The following is a 21,220-nucleotide window of genomic DNA, read 5'->3' as shown; positions in this document are numbered from 1 at the left end:
TATGGATCTGCATGACGAGCAAGAGACGGGTCCGTCCCTTTCGCTTGCTGCGTCACCAGATCCTAACATCACTTCTCGTGATCTCGAAGCGCGCTCCGGTGCTTCTTCGGTTCAGGAGGGGGATGATATATCTCTTGGTTCTTCAGATCACGAGCAGCCAGCCTCTGAGCATTCCTCTCGCGAAAGGAAATCTGTCGAGGAATTGCTAGAGGTGGTTACTCGCGCGGTGGCCAGGTTACAGCTTGACTGGCCACGTGAACAAGAGACCCCCAAACGTAATAAGCTAGAGGATAGATTTCTGTCCGGTGGCAGAAGGGAGAGACCACAACATCAGTCTCTCCCCTTTTTCGAGGACCTCCATGATGAGCTGTCTAAGTCATGGAGTAAACCATATACTTCTCGCGTCTTTGTGCCTTCGACGTCGACTTTTTCGACTATCGTGAGTGCGAAGTCCCAGGGGTATACGGAGATACCTCGGGTTGAAGAGACGCTCGCGAGCTATCTCTCGCCCGAAGCCGCATCTTCGATAAAGAAACCTACCCTCCCCACTAAACCTTGTCGTATAACATCATCACTAGTGGGTAAAGCTTTCCAAGCTGCAGGTCAGGCTGGTGCTGCGCTGCACACTATGGCAGTGTTACAGGCATACCAGGCTGACCTGTTGAAGGATTTGAGTATGGGCAGTACCATCGACGAGGAAGCGTTCTCTGAGCTTCGTCAAGCCACAGATCTGTCTCTCCGTGCAACCAAGCAAACGGCCCGTGCCATCGGCCGTTCAATGAGTGCTTTAGTCAGCACGGAGAGGCACCTGTGGCTGAATCTGACAGGTATTAAAGAGAAAGATTGTTTGTTTCTGTTAGACTCCCCTGTTTCTCCCTCTGGTTTGTTTGGTGACTCCGTGAACACCATAGCGGCCAGATTTAAAGAGGTGGAGAAACACGAAGAAGCATTCGTTCAGTTCCTTCCTCGCCGCACTCAAGGGGAGGGGCCGTTTGCCACCCAGCCCCGCGCCGGTCCTTCAAAAGCTAGGGAGGTTAAAAAGCAGAGCGTGGCGGAGCGTGCTCCCCCTCGTAGAGACTGGGGACAGGCTCGCCGCGCTCAGCAACCTCCCAAGCCAGACCTCAGGACTATTATTAACAAGAAGTGAAAGTCCTGATGGTCTGGCGCCCAATCTGGTGGGGGTAGTCCCCCGCGGGATGGGGCGCGTTCAAGATCTCTTCGCCCCTTCCCGCTACCCTCACAAAACCACTCCATCCCCGCCACCTCTCGTGCTTCGGGGGGCAGCGGTTTCCAGCGAAATGTTAGATGTTCCGTTGTTTCCGGCTGTCATTCCAGACGCGGAACATATAACATCCCCTCAAAAGGAAGTATTAAAATTAATACCACTCTCAGAGAGTCTGGCAGCGTGGAAACTTCTGCCAGGCATTTCTGCGTGGGTATTAAGCACAGTGCAGATAGGATACAGAATCCAATTTAGAGAATAGCGTCTTCTCGGCGATTTCTCTGGGTTCAGGACAAGTTCCTGTCACTCAGGGCAGTATACATTCCAGGGCATTTGAATGTGGGAGCAGATTTACTGTCCAGGCAGACGCTACCGACGGGGGAATGGAAACTCCACCCGGAAGTAGTGAAACAGATTTGGACCAAATTTTACAAAGCGGAGGTGGACCTCTTCGCCTCACAACAGACAGCGCAATGTCCCCTCTACTTCTCTCTAAGTCACCCAGCTCCACTGGGTCTGGATGCGATGGAGCACACATGGCCCAAGATGCGCCTGTATGCGTATCCTCCAGTTTCTCTGCTCCCGGGAGTTCTAGCCAGAGTTCGCCAACAAGGGTCTTGCCTCTTGCTAATAGCGCCACGTTGGCCGAACAGAGTGTGGTTCTCGGAGATAATATCTCTCCTCGATGGCTCGCCGTGGGCGATTCCGGAGAGGAGGGACCTTTTGTCTCAGGCGGAGGGCACGATATTCCATCCCAGGCCCGACCTGTGGAATCTTCATGTTTGGCCCCTGATGGGAACCAACTGAGGTACACTGGGCTTTCGCCTGCCGTTATTGAGACCATTCTGAGTGCTAGAGCTTCCTCCACTAGACAAAGTTATGCCAATAAATGGGGTGTTTTTGAAAGGTGGTGTGTTTTACACAATGTAGATCCAGTCAACTGCCAGGTTGCTTCAGTTCTGGACTTCATGCAGGAGAAACTATCAACAGGCACATGCCCTGCTACTCTTCAGGTTTATGTGGCCGCTCTTTCGGCTTGCCACACCTTGGTAGACGGGGCGCCACTCGAGAGACATCCTCTGCTCTCTCGCTTCCTTCGGGGGGCCAGGCGACTGAGCCCTCCAGTAAAAACCAAGATCCCTTCATAGGACTTAGCTACAGTTCTCGAGGGTCTGGTTCAAACCCCCTTTGAACATATAGAATCAGCGTCTGATAAACTTCTGACTCTAAAAATGGTTTTTCTCATGGCAATAACTTCCTTGAAGAGAATTGGGGATATGCAGGCTCTGTCTATCTTTCCATCCTGCTTAGACTTTGCCCCAGGAATGGTGAAAGTGATTTTGCATCCAAGTCCTGATTACCTGCCTAAGGTTCCATTTTCGGCTGTACATCCGGTCATTCTAGAGGCCTTCTGCCCTCCACCGTTCACAACGCCGGAGCAGGAGAAATCTCATAGACTGTGTCCAGTCCGTGCTCTTCAGGCTTACATCCACCGCACTAGCCAGTGGCGTAAGTCAGAGCAACTGTTCGTCTGTTATGGTGGTAGTAACAGAGGAGCAGCTGCCACCAAGCAGACCATGTCTCATTGGGTCAGGGATGCTATTGCTCTTGCTTATGAGGCGCGCGGTCAAGCTTCGCCTATAGGTCTTAGGGCTCACTCCACCAGGGGGGTCGCCTCCTCTAGTGCTTTGGCAAGGGGTGCCCCCTTACAACAGGTTTGTGATGCGGCAGGTTGGTCCTCTCCGCACACATTCATAAGATTTTATAGTTTGGATGTTCATGCCACTCCGGACTCTCATGTCCTTGAGTCAACATCACAAGCTAATGTCTTAGGCCTTATTGCGTTCTTGTGGGCACACCTGCACAACCGTGTGGTCCAGACATTTCCAAGCACGGCGGCGTGGGTATTCTCGTTCCCAATGCGCTGAGCAGCGCAGCATCGATTGTAGCTTTCAAAAGGGAACGTTTCCGGTTACTTAACTGTAACCTTGTTCCCTGCGCTGCTTTGCCGTGCTGAAGATGTCCCAGGACTGCTCTTCAGACAACATATCCTGGGCCCGGTTTTTCAAAAGGTTTAATCCAGATAAAATTGATCCATATTTAGTAATCCTTTTTTTTTGCGATCCGTGATCACGTAATCCAATTTACTTTTGAGCCAGTTTTTCAAAGCAACATCGGATTACATCAATCTGATCCGGATACGAACTTTTCAGGATCACCAAATCTGGATAACCAGTGCTCAAACAGGATAGGAAATCACAATGTAGAAATCGAGCGTTAGCGTTAATTCTGGCAGGTCACGTGAGTCAAGCTTGCATCAGCTGATTCTCAGCCGATCACATCTACCTATAGGAATACGACACCTATTGCGGCATTCCTATATAAGCTCTATTCAGTTTGAATCGGCAGCCTTTCCCGCTTGCTCAGGAGCAAATTAGACAGCAAATTCCATCTCTATGGGAAAGCTTCAATCAGGAATTTTCATGGGTTCGTTTCTCACAGAGTTCTCACCAGATTCAAGTTTGTGAATTTGAACGCGAATTCACCGTGATTGATATAAGCTGATAGACTCGGAAGTGACCTGAGCAAGCACTGCTTCTCACAACGATATATCATTGATATAGACTCTTGCCTGCAATGCCCGCAATTCGCTGAAGTTGTGCTAATGTGACTGCATCAACAACACTTTTACAAGAGATCTGCTTTCCCTGCTGGAAGAAGCAAAGATATCACGGAGGGTTAAAGCTTACGTAACAACTGAACATTTAACCCTTTATTCATCTCACTCTGAATGTCTTCACGAAGCTAAGTGAAGTTCTTTTTCATTCTCATTGCCTTATGCTATGTTGGCAATTATGCTATCAAATATTGCTCGTTGTTTAAGGCAGTTGTTCAGTAACATGTTTGTTTGCTAGGCATGCTGTTGCTTTAGGCTCATTGGTGTATCTTGACACACTGGTAACATTACCCAGTTAAACTTACCACAGCCAGGCTTATTTTTAATCTGTTTAAGGCTATCTGATATGACACAGGTTTGCTGCTTAAGGCTCATCTAGTATTGGGAATTATGTTTCATTAAACTTATCCTACCATTATTTTCAAAACGCTGTATTTTAATTTAGTGATATGCTGTTGCTTTAATTAGTGTACCTGTAACATGCTTGATACTAATGGGCAGTATGTAGATTTTGCTACCAAAGGTTATTAATGCTAACGGTTATCTGGATAAGGGCTACATGGTGTTGCCTAAACTTCGGCTATTGACCATATGCTGTACTGAAATAAAGGGGCATGCTGCTCTTCTCAGCTGCTTATTAAAGAAGAGCACCCCTTCGCTGCTTCTCTTCTTCTTAAAGGGTGTGCTGCCCCAGTCTATGCTATTTCAGAAGGTATTTGCTTTAAAGCTGTTAGGGTATAGGGATTTCGCTTGCTTTTAGGGCTTATCTAGTGCTCAGTATCATGTTTGTTGCTAGACCTGCTTGTTGCTTTAAACTATTGGTGTTACCGCAAGTGCTGGTACTTCGTTAAATTTGCAACAGCAAGAAGCTAATGTTTTGCTGTTGTTTAGACCATCTGATTGTTCTCGAAATATGCTTGTTGCTTATGGCTCATCTAGTATTGGGACTGCTATTTCCTTAAGTTTCTTGACTACTGCAACATGCTGTGATTTAAGCAAGCAACATGCTTGCTGCAAGCTATCGAGTGTATTGGTAAGGTTTTTTGTCTTCGCTCATGTGGGTTGTCAAGATTGAGGACACATAACACAACGAGCACAATTTCAGTGGGAGACGACACACTTGTAAACTGATGAGTTGATTTGAGTTGTTATATGCTGTTTTATAGAGTTTTTAAATGGATGCTGAATCTTTTAGGCCAGGTAGAACCGGCGATCTCTTGAACCATTCATGTTTGCTCATATGGCTGCAGTATGCTGTTTGCTGCAGATTAGGCTGCCAATTTTAGTGCGTTTTCTGCATCTTTTTCAGGTATTGCATTAAAGGGGCTTGCTGCTCTTCTTAGCTGCTTATAAAGAAGAGCACCCCTTTGCTGCTACTCTCCTCCGGTAAGGGGCTGCTGCTCTTCTTAACTGCTTATAAAGAAGAGCACCCCTTCACTGCCTTCTTCCTGCTGCCCCAGTCTCTGCTATTTTAAGAAGGCTATGCTTCTTTCAGAATGCCATCAGTTGTGGTTTGGGCGGTTCTGGCCTATCGTGTGTTGGGGTTCTGGCCTTTCGTTTGTGTTGGGGGGGTTATTATTATTATTGCTGCTCTCCCTGCTCATTCATGACAGGCTGCATGGATGGACAGGGAGTTTTGCCCAGAACAGAACCATACCGCCAAACCAAACTTTATGCTGAGTATCTATCATTTTGACAATAGTGGTCCTGACAGAAATCGAGCGTTAGCGTTAATTCTGGCAGGTCACGTGAGTCAAGCTTGCATCAGCTGATTCTCAGCCGATCACATCTACCTATAGGAATACGACACCTATTGCGGCATTCCTATATAAGCTCTATTCAGTTTGAATCGGCAGCCTTTCCCGCTTGCTCAGGAGCAAATTACCCTCCTCCATCCCCAACTCCTCCTTTCGCACAGTCAGTACTTGGCTTTCTGATTTTACTTGCTGAATCAGACTTCTTGAATAATGTTACACTTAAATATCATTGAGTACATCAATGATATCTGCTTTGTTCTGTTCTGTTAACCCTTGGGGGGTTATTATTATTATTATTGCTGCTCTCCCTGCTCATTCATGACAGGCTGCATGGATGGACAGGGAGTTTTACCCAGAACAGAACCATACCGCCAAACCAAACTTTATGCTGAGTATCTATCATTTTGACAATAGTGGTCCTGACAGAACTATAGATATGTAAAGAGCAACAAGGGACGCAATAGTTAGACACTATTTCTGATTTGGATTTGTTTTGGATTTCAAAAATCAGTGATTGCCATTCTTTGCATTTTTTTGGTTATTCTGTCATCATTGCATGCATCACTAATAAATATTCAAAAAACAAAAATATTTTCGGTTGTGATGAATATATATATCAATTAGTGACAGAATAAAATTTATTGTTTTTGGTCAATTTTGACAGCTGTTTGGGGGATTATTTTATGAGGCCAAACTCTTTCTACTTTGCTGTAGGCCTATACTGAAAGGCTGAATACGTTAAAGCCTACCTAATCACTGTAGCCTGACGGATGAACAAATCAAATTAAAACCTTATGAATAAATAGGATATCTTGTAAGATACTGCATGATCCAAATATAGTATTATTTGATACATTTTTAAAGTTTTCATTACATTTTGGGCATGAAATCCACGCTGAATCCACCCTTCTGATGGGATCAATTTAATCCAGATTTTTTGGATCAAAGTGATCCAAATCCTACAAAAAAGTTCTGAAAAACCCAAACTAAAGGTTTGATCCGGATCAAAACCAAGATTGGATTATGTGATCTAATCCGATTATGTAATCCGTTTTTTTCTTTTGAAAAACCCATTTTCAAGATTTGATCCAATCCGTTATCCAAAATCCTAGTGGATTACTTTTGAAAAACCGGGCCCAGATGATGCACCTGTGGCTCATCTATTTATAGCCTCGTGTTGCGGGTGCGCGCCGATGACGTCATCGACCGAGGCTATATTACCTCCGGGTCAATTCTATCGACGTGTTACACACAATATTCACAGCTGGTCACGACTAAAGACGTTTCCCAAATTAAAATAAACTATATTCCGCTTTTCTGAGACTTTTTTTTCCGTGGACGGTCTCATTCTGTTTGTAAAACTGTATGCTACAACACTGTGTTGTTTTTTTACCACCAAGACGCTGTTTTTGAGCGTAATTTATTCCATAACGGACACGAACAATAACTCTCCCGAAGAAATGAAATGTAAACAAAGGAATATTCATCCTTATTACAACGTTATTGTTTCGTTGGACTAAAAGTGCTCGCTGGGATGTTGTTCTGTGGACCCTTACCTCTCTAACTAAACTGGGATTTCAGCAGTGGACACGCGTTTGTGACTCGTTATTACAATGATAATGGTACGTACTGCTTTTTTATTCTGCATGTTTTGATGTGTACTGCTTACACAAATGTAACAAAAACTTTCCTTATAAGTTTTCCATCGAAAAACAGCGATCTGTCGTCGATGCTTGAGGCTTAGACCTTCAGAATGATACAGTATATAGTTTGTCAAGATTAACTTTGTCCCATTTCATTTATTCTATTAGAAAACAATGATACATGCAAACAAAGAGCGTTCAGTGCGCCGTCGCTCTGGCAAAGGTTAACAGGTTAAAATCTGTCAGTAGGTTAGTTGTGTATAGGTTTATAGTGTTTTTTACTTTATTGTTGTATGTCTGTATTTATGTAACACCATGGTCCTGCGAGGCACGACATTTCATTCCATTGTATGTCCCCACATGTAGCGAAATGACAGTGAAGCTCGACTTGACTTGACTTGAATTGTATGTGTTTTATGGCCTTATTTCAGGGACTTTAAAATTTTTGTTTTTCACGATCGTAAACATACATAAACGTTGCTTTCTCAAAAACACAATCATGTCCATAAATGCTGCCTGACATATTATTGTAGCCCAGTTTGTGCTGTTAACAGTGTTATTAGACTTTAGCCATTTATATTTTTATAAGCAACTGAAAAATGCACAAATGTCAGGGCATGTTGAAATTTCTCAAGGCCCCCAAAACACCCTCAGACCCCAGGGGGTTAAACTGACAGAGTGTGTCTGCCTCCCGAACAGTGTTAGGTAGATTGTTCCAGAGTTTTGGCGCTAAATAGGAAAAGGATCTGCCGCCTGCAGTTGATATTGATATTCTAGGTATTATCAAATGGCCAGAGTTTTGAGAACGTAGTGGACGTGGAGGACTATAATGCGATAAGAGCTAGTTAAAGTACTGAGGAGCTAAACCATTCAGGGCTTTATAAGTAATTAACAATATTTTAATTACTGCTGTGGCAGTCGTGGCCTAGTGGATAGAGAGTTGGACTTGTAACCCGAAGGTCGTGGGTTCGAGTCTCAGGTCCGGCAGGGATTGTAGGTGGGGGAGTGAATATCCAACACTCTCTCCACCCTCAATACCACAACTGAGGTGCGACCCTTGAGCAAGGCACCGAACCCCCAACTGCTCCCCGGGCGCCGCAGCATTGGCTGCCCACTGCTCCGGGTGTATGTTCACCACTATGTACACTTGGATGAGTTAAATGCAGAGCACAAATTCCGAGTATGGGTCACCATTCTTGGCCACACACCACTTTCCTTTCCCCTTTTAAAATCTATACAATGTTTGGTTATAGGGAGTTCTCTCAAGCCCTCCGTTCGCGGGGAAGTCATGTCCACCACCGTCTGCGGCTCCGAAGTCATGTCCACCGTTCATGGGGAAATCAAGTCCGCCGCCGTTCACGGGCAACGCAAGCCCGCCGTCCGCAGGGAACTCTACGCCGCCATCTGTGGGGAAATTCATGCCGCCATTCGCGGCCAAAGCAAGTCCACCGGCGGTTCATGTGGCAAGCCTACAGGTCACAGCTCCTTCCAGGCTTCGACACAGCCCTCCAGTGCCCGCCTCTCCAGGGCCAGTCCCGTCCAGCCGTCCATCGTCTCCTATGGCTCCGCTGGTCCCATCGAGCTCCACGCTTCCAAAACGCCCCCAAGTGCCCGCTCCTCCTGAGCGCCCATCAGACTGTGATTTCCCCAATACATTTTTTTTGAGGGGGGCCATATAATCATGGCCATAGTGGCCGGGCCGAAGACCAAGGCCACGGGACCCTGACCCGCTATGGCTCCTGACCCACCATGACCGCCTGAATCCTCTGATCCGCCATGGTCACCCAAAAGCTCCTTGTTTGGTTTTTCCTGTTCTTGTTTGGTCCCTATTCTGTTCATTTAGTCCCAGCCATGCTTTGGTAATGTTCCAGATGTGTCTGTCTATTTATAGTGTGTTCTGTCCCTTGTTTCCGGTTGTGTGCATCATGTCTCCATGTTCCTGTGTTCCTTGGCTTTTGGTTTCTATTAAAGACGTTGTGAACGTTATCTCCTGACTCTCCTCGCTCCTTGCTCCTGGTGACCGTGACACATACATGTTGTTGGTTTAGATGATTTAACAAGTTTATACAATTCTTCATCTCCTATAGTAGAGAATGAGTGGAATTGTTCGTCAGGGGATCTATAGTGTACTATCTGATGCGGTACTGTAGCTGACGGTGTAGAAGATTTTTATTAGTCAAAATATGAATTAATCAAGTATAATTGATGTGAATCTAACCACTTGTGTCTTAAGTTATATTTCCAATATAAGCATATGCCTGTGTGTTAAGGGCTCGCTTGGATGAAATGTTCAGACCCTTATGATGGAAAACATATGTGGAAATACAAAGAAGGCTTCTTTCCTTAAACACGTCTAGGAGCCCCTTCTCTCTAGGGAAAGAACATATGTATAAATATTGCCAAAAAAGGAAATATGCACATGTATGAAATGTTCTGAACACGCCTAGAAACTAGACTATATAAAGAGAATCTCAGAGAATGTTGGGAGGACTGTTCTGCAGAAGACTCCTCGGCTTTGTTGTCTTGTTATAATAAAGTCTATTTTCTGGCATCAAAACCCCACAAGGCTCTGAGAGTGATTCTTCAGAAAGAAGGGAAACCACCACAATGGCTTTACAGGTACAATTTTATCTCTGATAATATCGATCTTGGAAGTAAAATAGTTCATATTACATTACTGCTGTGCTGTTGGGAAATGTCAACACTTGCTGATACTTTATTTTTTTATTTACTTTATAATTTAGCCACTGTATTGAATAAATACCTGGGGTTATGTTTGTTTTCTTCTAAAAGAGACGAAAAGTATATTCAGTAAGCCAAGCTTTATCATTTGTTTCTCTGTACTATATAAATTATTTATTTGTTGAACGTCAATTAAATTGTTACTCTTAAATTGGTTTGAACGTGTTTTGTATTTTCTAGTTCGGGGAACAGACACAGTCTCTATAGTGTGATATCTAGGTGAAGGAGTCTCTATGTGCTGAGAATGAACTGACTTCTGTGACATGAGGTGGCTAGCAGACGGTCGGTTTAGCCAGCCTGTCTGCTTCCTGACCTGGGCCCCAGTTAGTCAAGTACGAACTCTAAGACTGTGTGCCATATTTCTAGAGAGAAGAGCGGCACCACCCCAGGAGGGATGAAGAGCATATTACAGTGTCTGACATCATACTTGCAAGTTCACACACCTCTTTAACATTATTTTTAGTGATCTCTGACTGGCGAAGTCGAACATCATTAGTGCCATAACCAATCTGCTTGGCGATGGTCTTGTAGCCCATTCCAGCCTTGTGTAGGTCTACAGTCTTGTCCCTGAAATCCTTGAACAGCTCTTTGGTCTTGGCCATGGTGGAGAGTTTGGAATCTGATTGATTGATTGATTGATTGCTTCTGTGGACAGGTGTCTTTTATACAGGCAACAAACTGAGATTACTCCCTTTAAGAGAGTGCTCCTAATCTCAGCTCCTTAATTGTATAAAAGACAACTGGGAGCCAGAAATTTTCCTGATTGATAGGGGATCAAATACTTATTTCACTCATTAAAATGCAAATCAGTTTATAACTTTTTTGAAATGCATTTTTCTGGATTTTTTTGTTGTTATTCTGTCTCTCACTGTTCATATAATACCTACCATTAAAATTATAGACTGATCGTTTCTTTGTCAGTGGGAAAACGTACAAAATCATCAGGGGATCAAATAATTTTTCCCACACTTTGTGCTGGCTGCCACATTAGTACAAACCTCAAAAATGTACTGCACTAGAAAAACACAACTACTTCCAAGGCAAAACTAGTATATACTGTAGACTGGGTGAGGTTTGGCCATTTCATTGCATTGCACACTGGATCACTGAATGATTTATATATTTTAAGCAGTTGGTAGAAAGTAAAAAAGATCTCCTCTAGCACAACCATTTTCTTTGCTTTGTTTTTAAAGTTATGCAGATAGAATAAATAGTATTTTAAGAGACAATTCAGTGGAAAAAATTCTGTTAATCTTTACTAACATTTTTCAGAACCTGTACGGTTTCATGCTATTTTGGTTAATGTGGGGTTTACAGTGAAAGTAAATGAGGTTCAATGTAGTTTGGAGTCCACTGACTTTAAAGTATCATCTTCATGATCCGCTGAACAAAAAATAAGTCATACAGGTTTGGAATTAAATCACCTGAGGATGAATGATGATGGAATTGTCCTTTTCTCTGTAGCGTCTGAACTCCACAAGCAATAACACCCTCATGTTTTATTCTGTGTAGCTTGAATGAGTTTGACCACAAGTTCTTCGGCATCACTAATGCTGAAACAATCACCATGGACCCTCAGCACAAACTTTTGTTGCAGTGCACCTACAGGGCCCTAGAGGATGCCGGGATACCAATGGAAAAGGCCAGTGGAATGCGAACAGGAGTATTTTTGGGTAACATACAAGCTAAATATAAGATAAATAAACAAGTAATTTTGATGTCTTTTAATCCCAGTGAAAAAGTATTTGCACTTACTGCATGGGAAGTACCTTCCGAGCAACCTCTGGTTAAGATGCGTTGCTAAATAGCACATCAATTTTATCCATAATTACCTGGTTCACAAGAGGGATCCAACTTGTTGTGACCTCAGTATGTGCAATTGTACTTTAATTCCTTTATGTCACCACACAAATAGTAATGCTGAAATGTTGCTTGTCATAGCCCTGCAACTATTGTTGCCTTGAGCAAGGCACTTAAAGGGAGACTCCACCCCAAAATGCAAATCTTACCCCCATGTTGTTCCAAACCCGTAAAAGGTTTGTTCGTCCTCTGAACACTATTTAAGATATTTTGGATGAAAACTGGGAGGCTTGTGACTGACCCATTGACTGCCAAGTAAATTAACTGTCAATGCACAGAAAAGTATAAAAAAACATCATCAAAATAGTCCATCTGCCATCAGTGGTTCAATCTGAATTTTATGAAGCGACGAGAATACTTTTTGTACGCAAAGATAATAAAAATAACATTTATTCAACAATTTGTCTCCTCTCTGTCTCTCTGTGTCAGCGTAGCGCCATTTTGGAGAGCATCCGATGGACGCAAAGTGCGTACGGTATTCTCTGTCATCAGTAACAGCGTATCCATGCGTTACTGATGACAGAGAATAGCGTACGGACTTTGCTACGTTGACACAGAGAGACAGAGAGGAGACGAATTGTTGAATAAATGTTATTTTTGTTTTCTTTGCATACAAAAACTATTCTCGTCACTTCATAAAATCAAGATTGAACCACTGATGGCAGATGGACTATTTTGACAATGTTTTTTATACTTTTCTGTGCATTGACAGTGTAATTTGCTTGACAGTCACAAGCCTCCCGATTTTCATCCAAAATATCTTAAATTGTGTTCCGAGGACGAATGAAGCTTTTACGGGTTTGGAACGACATGGGGTAAGTGATTAATGACAAAATTTGCATTTTGGGGTGGAGTGTCCCTTTAACCTCAGGTTGCACTGTAATAGGTATACAGCAAATGATTATGGATAAAAGCATATCGCCAGCTAACATGTCTTTTGTTTGCTTGTTTTTCAGGCTTAATGAACAGAGACTTTGAGCTGGCAAGTGTGAGGATAAATCCAAAACATATAAACCACACTAATGCCACTGGTGCCGCTATGAGCATAGCTGCCAACCGCATCTCATACATATTCAACTTCACTGGCCCCTCACTGTCCATTGACTGTGCCTGCTCCTCCTCCCTCGTTGCCCTTCACTTAGCTTGTCAAGCCATAAAACAAGGTAATCTTCAAAAATATGTATGTAAACCCTGTGGATGAATATTGTCCATATTCTGTATATTGTATATGCACTATTATACACTACTGTGCTAAAGACATTAGATGTTTCATGTATGTTTTGCTTTTGAATCAAACATATTATTAGCCATTAGGCAGCCCCCACCCCCTTAAGTTTTGTGGTTATGTGTATTACACTCAACAGGAGATTGTGATATGGCCTTGTGTGGTGGTGTGACCTGTATATTGGAGCCAACCTTTTTCGTGACTCTCTCCAAGGCAAAAATGATCTCCTCTGATGGAACGAGTAAACCTTTCAGCAGCAAAGCAAATGGATATGGCAGAGGTGAAGGATGCGGGGTCATTCTATTAAAGCCTCTGAAAAAAGTAAATAAAAAGATTGTTTCATGTAAACACGGCACTGTGACAACAATGTACCTAATGATAAACTATTGCAAGAAACACCCATAAGTTGTTTGTATTTTGACAGGCTCTTAAAGACCATGATCATATTTGGGGTATTATCAGCAAAACTGCAGTAAATCAAGATGGCCACAGTGTTAGTCCAATCACCAAACCATCCATGGTACAGCAGGAGGAGCTGCTTAGAAAAATCTACTCAACAGAGACTGACGTGACTAGTGTCCAGTACATTGAGGCTCATGGGACTGGGACTCCAATTGGAGATCCAATAGAGGCAGGTAGTATTTCAAAGGTCATTGCCAAAGCAAGACCTCAGAAGTCAGGGCCACTCATCATTGGTTCAGTTAAGAGCAATATTGGACACACAGAATCTGCTGCAGGTGTTGCAGGGCTCATAAAGGTTCTTTTGATGATGCAGCACGAAACCATTGTGTCATCATTGTTCCACTCCATGGAAAACACCAGCATAGACACTGAATCTCTCAATTTGAAAATCCCAACCACAGAAGAAAAATGGATCAGTGACTGCAGAGGAGAGAGGTCAGCAGGAATCAATAACTTTGGGTTTGGTGGAACAAATGCACATGCACTTGTCAGACAATATGTGCAATCAAAAAAGCCAAAAACTAAGCTGATAAACAAATCCCATCGGTATTTTGTGGTCTCTGCAGCTTCAGAATTATCCATGAAAAATATTATTGAAGATATGGCAGAACAGATCAGCGCAGGGAAAATATCAGATCTACAATCTTTACTGTACACCTCGGCATGTAGAAGAAGTCACTTGAAACACAAATACAGGAGAGTATTTCAAACATCATCATTGGCAGATCTGCAAGAGAAACTTACTGCTTCTGTAGAGAGAAAAAATGTACCATCAAGGACAGACTCTAAGCTAGTTTTTGTCTTTTGTGGCAATGGTGTTACATATCAGGGTATGTGCAAGCAGCTCCTAAAACAAGAGCCAGTCTTCAGAGAGGAAGTCATGAAGATTGAAACTCTGTTACAAAGCTATGGAAGTTTAAATATGATAGAGATGCTGGAAAATGAATCTGAGAAAAGTGCAGAGCTCTCTGATCCAAAGATTGTCCAGCCTCTTCTGTTTGCTATTCAGGTAGCTGTTGTCACACTTCTGAAACACTGGGGCATCAGTCCTGATGCTGTTTTGGGGCACTCTATTGGAGAAGTTGCTGCAGCTCATTGTTCTGGTTTACTGTCACTTGAAGATGCAGTGAAAGTCATCCACTATCGCAGTTCTTTGCAAAGCACTGTAACAGGAGGGAAGATGCTAGTAGTCAGTAATATGGCTGTTTCTGAAGTCTTGAAAATTCTTGAAAAATCTCATTCAGGAAGGGTTTGTCTGGCTGCTTGTAACAGCCCTCAGTCATGCACCCTCTCAGGAGATGCAGATGACATTGACAGGTTGCATCAGAATTTGAGCAACTCAGTCAGTGGAAAAGATTTGTTCCTTTACATTTTAGATGTACCTGCAGCATACCACAGTCACAAGATGGATCCCATTTTATCCAAAGTGAAAGAGAGTATAGGTTCATTGCAGGCACATAATTTGAAGACAGAATTGTTTTCAACAGTGACTGGTGTTAGTTTGTGTTCCTCAGATTTTATTACTGGTGAATATTGGGCAAAGAATATCAGAGAACCAGTTGAATTTGAACAAGCTGTAAAGTCTGCAGCTAAAAACAAAAGGAGTGTGATATTTATTGAAATAGGTCCAAGAAGATCTTTGCAAAGGTACATTACTGAAACTCTGGGAAATGACTTCACTGTGATTCCCTCAGTGCAGCCTGATAAAGATCACGAGACAATGCTTGCAGCTGTTTCCAAACTGTTTGAACTTGGGTTCAAAGTGGACTGGGAAATGTTCTACAAAGGTTTTGAGACTGAACCAATTCCTTACCCACGATACCAGTTTGATGACATAAAGAGTGATATCTTTGCTTCAAATTTGCAGTTGATCAGTCCCACTGGCAACCATCCAGTAGTGACACAAATGGGTACAGACAGTTCAGTGTTCAGCTGTGATTTATCATCTGAATCAGTGGCCTACCTGCAGGAACACAAGCATGGTGGGGTTTCCATCATTCCTGGGGCATTTTATGTAGAGCTGGGTTTAGCAACTTACATGGAATATACAAAACCCAAGGTTCCACTAAGTTCTCTGCAGCTCAGCATAACATTCCAGAGTCCATTCGTTTTCACCCAGAATGCCCCAGAAATAAACGTACAGCTGGATCATTCAGACCATTTGACTGATAACACATGTAACTTCAAAATACAGTCTACTTCTGCAGTCTATGCATTTGGCACAGTAGAAGCAAAACCAGGTAGAAGTCCTGAAGAACAGTTAATTTCATTAGACTGTATTTCCAAAAGATGCACATTCCACATGACTACTGAAGAACTCTACAAACTTCTAAGTCAAGCAGGATTTGAGTATGGGTCTGTCTTCAGAAATTATGCAGATGTTTATTGTGGCGAAGAATTTAGAGAGGCTATATCTGTTGTGAAGGTCTCAAAGGAATTACTGCCTCAATTACATGACTATCACCTTCACCCTGTGGTCTTGGATTACGTCATGCAACTTGTTCTTGCAACTATAGGGGGTGTATCAACAAGACCCCAATATCCTGTGCAAATAGGCAGCCTGACTGTATTTGAACCATTGCAAGAGGAGATGGTTGTTTATCTCAGAGCAGTCCATGTTGGAGAAGATGATTTTGACGTTTGTGGCTGCTTAGCCAACAAACAAGGTAGGGTGTTAGTTGAACTGAAGCATGTGAAGATCATAATGCTAGGAAGTCGTCCCCAAGTAGTCAAAGAGTACTTCTTCCACAACAATTTCAGTATAATCTCTGAAGTTGCCACGTTTGATACACAGAATAAGGCACTGGTATTTTCTGACCAGGTAGGAATTTCTAAAGCTTTGCATCAGTACTTGGACCCAACATCTAGATATGTGTCTTCTTCAAAAGGTAACATACTGTTACAAGATGGAGTTGAACGCCTTTTGTCAAAACTGAAAATTTCAAGTGTAAAGAATAACTTCCAGGAAATTTTATTCATGTGGGGTGATGCAGACCAAACCTCCCTCGAATCAGAGAAGGTCTTAGACAGTATGGTGGGGTGTTGTGAGATTTTCCGAAAGCTTGTCCGATATCTCAAAGCAGTTGATTTCTCAGGTGTTATTAGAGTAATAACCTATAGGTCATCTGAGACCTTAGTGGACCACATAAACCCTGGGTTTGTTCTGTCAGGCATGACAAGAGCATGTTCAGCTGAGTTGCCAGAACTTTCCTTCCAGCTGATTGACATGGGCTCTGCCTCTTTTGAAGACATCAGTGCTTTGGTCGAGGTCCTCAGATCATACTCCTGTAGCAAATATCCAGAGCTAGTAGTGAAGCAGGGCAAAATTCTCAAACCCGAAATCACCCACACACCTTTGCCAACCATGGCAATCTCTTCAAAAAACCTCCTCATGTTTGATGAAGAAGTCTTCATCTTGCAAACATCCGACCCATATAAAATGACAAATGTGTCAGCGGCTCAAATGGATAATTCCATTGAACTGATTAAAGAAAAAAATATTGAGCTTCATCTCAGTAAAATATGTGTTCATTCATCAGATTACTTTCCAGTCAGCATTCCTGACCTGAAGTATGGTCAGACATTGTACTGGAACAAGCACACAAATGAAAATCACAAGCTTTTAGCCCTTGACTTCAGTGGCACTGTCACAGCTGTTGGTAAAGATGTCAGCAAATTTAAAGTTGGTGATCATGTTATGTCTTGTTACCCTGTGGCTGCCACGACTAAAGTAGTTATCCCAGCAGCTGTTTGCTACAAAGCAAAAAGTCTTTCATTCCTGAATGAAATCCCTTGTGTCTCTTACATGGTACTGGCTTGGGAGATCTTGCATGAGACTTTGCCCAAAGCTAAACAGCAATGGAAACTGGGTATTTTCTCCACTGTTCCTGACTCAGCTTTGATGAATGTGTTAATTGCTATTGCAAACAGATCAGGTTGGAATGTAAGAGTGTGCACGCAGGCTGATCAGCTGTCTTGTGATTTTAGTGAGGTTGTGGGAGCTGTTATTCTACCTCCGTATCATGTCGAAACCACTGAAAGAGCTAGCAGTGTTAGAGGCATCAAAGACATTGTTCTTGTCTATGACAACAAGACAGAATTTCCATTCAATACAACATTTCGAGGAACAAATGAGGAAGTCCGCTTCCATGCCCTCCTCATGTCCCAGATAATGCAAAAAGGGTCTCTGCAAATGCAAATGCCACACATCTACCGCTGGCTGAAATCCATGCATTTGGACAGAAAGTCCTTGTCTTTTGACACAACATCTGCTCAAAGAGTGAAATCTCAAAACACTGGTCTTTTCTCTTCAAAAGAATATCAATCATACTTCAGATGCCAGATCCTACCCATTATCAATCTAAACAGTAAAGCCAAGAACGAGCTGTCTGACATTTCAGTGATGCCCAGACACAATCTATTCAAGGCAAATTCAGTCTACATTGTCACAGGTGGTCTAACAGGTTTGGGCTTTGAGACAGTAAAGTTCATTTCTCAGAAAGGAGGAGGAAACATTATCATTCTGTCTAGGAGTAGTCCAAACCCTCAGATGCAACAAGAGATCAGTAAACTCAATACCAATTATGGTTCGGTCATTAAGTCTCTGCCGTGTGATGTTTCTGTGTCTGAGCAAGTGGAACAGACAATTGTTAATATTGGAAAACTATTTCCATCCAGTCCCATCAAAGGGGTGTTCCACAGTGCGGTTGTCCTGCACGATGGGCTGATTGAACATCTTGACAAATCGCTTTATGAGAAAGTCATGAGGCCAAAAGTGAATGGAGTGATTAACCTTCATCGTACTACCATAGAGTGCAATCTGGATTACTTTGTGTGCTATTCCTCCATTGCTGCCTTCATTGGCAATGCCTCACAAACTAATTATGCTGCGGCTAATACATTCTTGGACACTTTCTGTCAGTACCGCAGAAACATTGGGCTTTCTGGACAGTCCATTAATTGGGGAGCTCTGAATCTTGGTCTTTTGTTGAACAAAGTCCATGTTCAAAGATTTCTGGAGGCAAGGGGAATCATGCTTTTGGAGATTCCAGAAATCCATGAAAGTCTTGAGCAGTGCCTCTTGATCAACAAACCTCAACAGGTTGTATGCAAATTCAATTTTAAAAACAACTGGAATAACATTCTCAGTCAGAACAAAACACTGAATGTACGCTTGTTCAAAATAGCACAGGAAGCTAATAGTAAAGCTGGAATGAATATCACCAGACCTGAACAACCCAAGAAATCATCCTCATCACGTGATTGTCTGAGGTTCATGATCAGTGAAACGACTGGTATTGAGATGGATGAGCTGAATGATGATGTTCATCTTTTCAATTTAGGCATTGACTCAATGTTAGCCATGACTCTGCAAAATCTTATCTTCAATGATAGAGGTGTAAATGTCCCTCTAGTGACTCTGCTGGATCCAAATAGCACATTGGCAACTCTCATTAAAATCCTGGAAAAGAACTCTGTAGACAGAAATCAGAGTGAAGATGAGAGGTATTCTACATACTTATGATCTGTAATTTGTATTTCTCTAAAGCAGTCATGTTGTAGCCACAAAACAAGGACTTTCTTGGAAATTCATGACAGTCTGATGTGAAATGGATGTATAGTTAGTAATACGGTCCTCAATTAAACAATGCAATTTACTCAAGTTCATCTAGATTAAAATTGTGGACTTAACATAAGCCCTTAACTGTGGATTTAACATTGTTCATCATTGTTTTAACTTATGCTTTTTTTTTCAAAATCACACTAGGTTTAAACACACATTCAGCACATCACTTCAGTTTGAAAATTGCTTTCTATATCTGTTTTAATGTACATGAAACCGAAGCTGTATTAGTGGCACATACTGACATGCTGCTGATGATTAAGTTAATGATGATTATTTTTGTTTTATTATTATTATTACTATTTCGTCTAGCTGAAGAGATCATGACAAATCTAAGTTGGGTCAAAGGTAACTACAAATTTTAAATAAAATCCTTGAAAGTATGAAATAAATTGTGATTTAATGAATTAATCCAAACAATAATAATAATAATAATAATGTTTAATTTCTATAGCCCCCTTCCCAGGCTCAAGGACGCTCTACAAAGTACACCAATACAGCAAATACTCATTACAAAGAAACAATTACAGTGGACATTTGACCAATTCATTAAGAAAATAATGCCGTTGCATTAAACACAGAAAATGTAGTAAGGACATAGAAATAGAAAAAAAATGGGACAAATACACAATGCAATTTAGTGATAGTGCTGATTAAACAAATATGTTTAAAGCTTTGATTTAAATTCACTGAAAGAGGTGACTGTTCTGAGTGCCAGGGGAAGCGAATTCCAAAGCTTGGGTGCCGTGACAAAAAAGGATCTGCCAAAAAATAGTATTAGTAAGATTTATAGTAATTTTAAAATACATTATGGTGAATATACTAGTATCATGATATTTTACAAAGAAAATGTTGAATCAGTAATACAAAATGAGATGTAAATATGATTTGATCATTTATCAGTAAAACTACAATGAAAGTGTCCGGATTCTGGACTGTCTGTGTTGTGTTTTGCCCCTGTTTCTGTTCCTGTTTGTCCTTATTTGGTCTTGTTCCTGTCCTCGTTTAGTTTGATTATTAGTTGATTCCCAGCACCTGTCTGTCCCTCGTTATCCTGTGTTTCTAAGCCCCAGTCTGTTCAGTCGTGTTTGTCGGGTCCACTTGTTATGTTTGTGTTTCCACTGTGGATGTACCCTGTGTTTGGATTGTATTAAAGACTCTGTTTGCTATTCCTTGTCTCTAGTGTTGTCACGGTACCAAAATTTCAGTATTTGGTACCAATACCAGTGAAAATCCACAGTTCTTGGTACCAATTTCGGTACCAATGCAAAAAAAATAAATAAACATGCTAATATGAACACTGCACTATTTGTATTAATAAATTTAAATAAAAATAAAATGTACAAAAAATCAATGGCATTCTTTCTACTAATTTAAAATTGTGTTTCAAGTTATCAAATTATTACTTTTTCCACAAGTAATAAAAGTATGAAATTTCTTTTTACAAACCTAAAAAACACAGCAATATGCCATGACTGAATAACACTGTTCTTATTTATAAATTAAACAAAATATGCCATGACTGAACAACACCTAAAAATATTATTATAAATTAAAACTATGGCATTTCAAGGATTGTAAACATCTGAGTAATTAACTAAATAAATTATAAGCATTGAAAAGAACAAAATAAAAAATGTAAACAATTTCACTTACTCCAAGCTTAAAATTTCACCCAAAACTACACTGGCCTACAGTTTTCCATAAGTGTCTTTTTTTTTTGCCATTTCCAGATTTTCGGAAAGAAACACTAACATATAAATGTGTTCTTGAGTCAGTCTTGAGCGTCTTGGGCTTACAATATACCCTGCAGAACTGAACACTCATTCAGATGAACAGCTTGATGCAGCAATACACAGATACTTCCTGGCAAACTCTAATTCACAAGTTCACACTTACATATAATTAGCTGGTGTATAGTAATGCGTATTTGGCGAGTATAATAATGCGTAGTTGGCGCGCTGTCCTGGGAAAGGGTGCCGAGCTCAGGAATGGCCCGAACCCAGAGT

At 41.8% G+C, this 21,220-nt stretch overlaps 1 protein-coding gene across 1 annotated transcript in view; it reads left to right on the top strand.

The window, feature by feature from the left end:
* Positions 1–20,285, top strand: part of LOC306861347 (mycolipanoate synthase-like) — a 33,445-nt gene extending 13,160 nt beyond the window's left edge. Inside the window, exons 3-6 of the mRNA XM_079403561.1 lie at positions 11,554–11,714; positions 12,858–13,064; positions 13,266–13,447; positions 13,551–20,285. Of these exons, the coding sequence (XP_079259687.1) occupies positions 11,554–11,714; positions 12,858–13,064; positions 13,266–13,447; positions 13,551–19,112 (6,112 nt within the window). The 3' untranslated portion in view covers positions 19,113–20,285. The remainder of the gene's footprint in view (positions 1–11,553; positions 11,715–12,857; positions 13,065–13,265; positions 13,448–13,550) is intronic.
* Positions 20,286–21,220: the final 935 nt, after the last annotated feature.

Source organism: Barbus barbus (genome assembly GCF_936440315.1).
Source record: "Barbus barbus genome assembly, chromosome: 42".
NCBI classification, from domain to species: Eukaryota; Metazoa; Chordata; class Actinopteri; order Cypriniformes; family Cyprinidae; genus Barbus; species Barbus barbus.
This window is presented reverse-complemented; position numbering and strand designations above follow the sequence as displayed.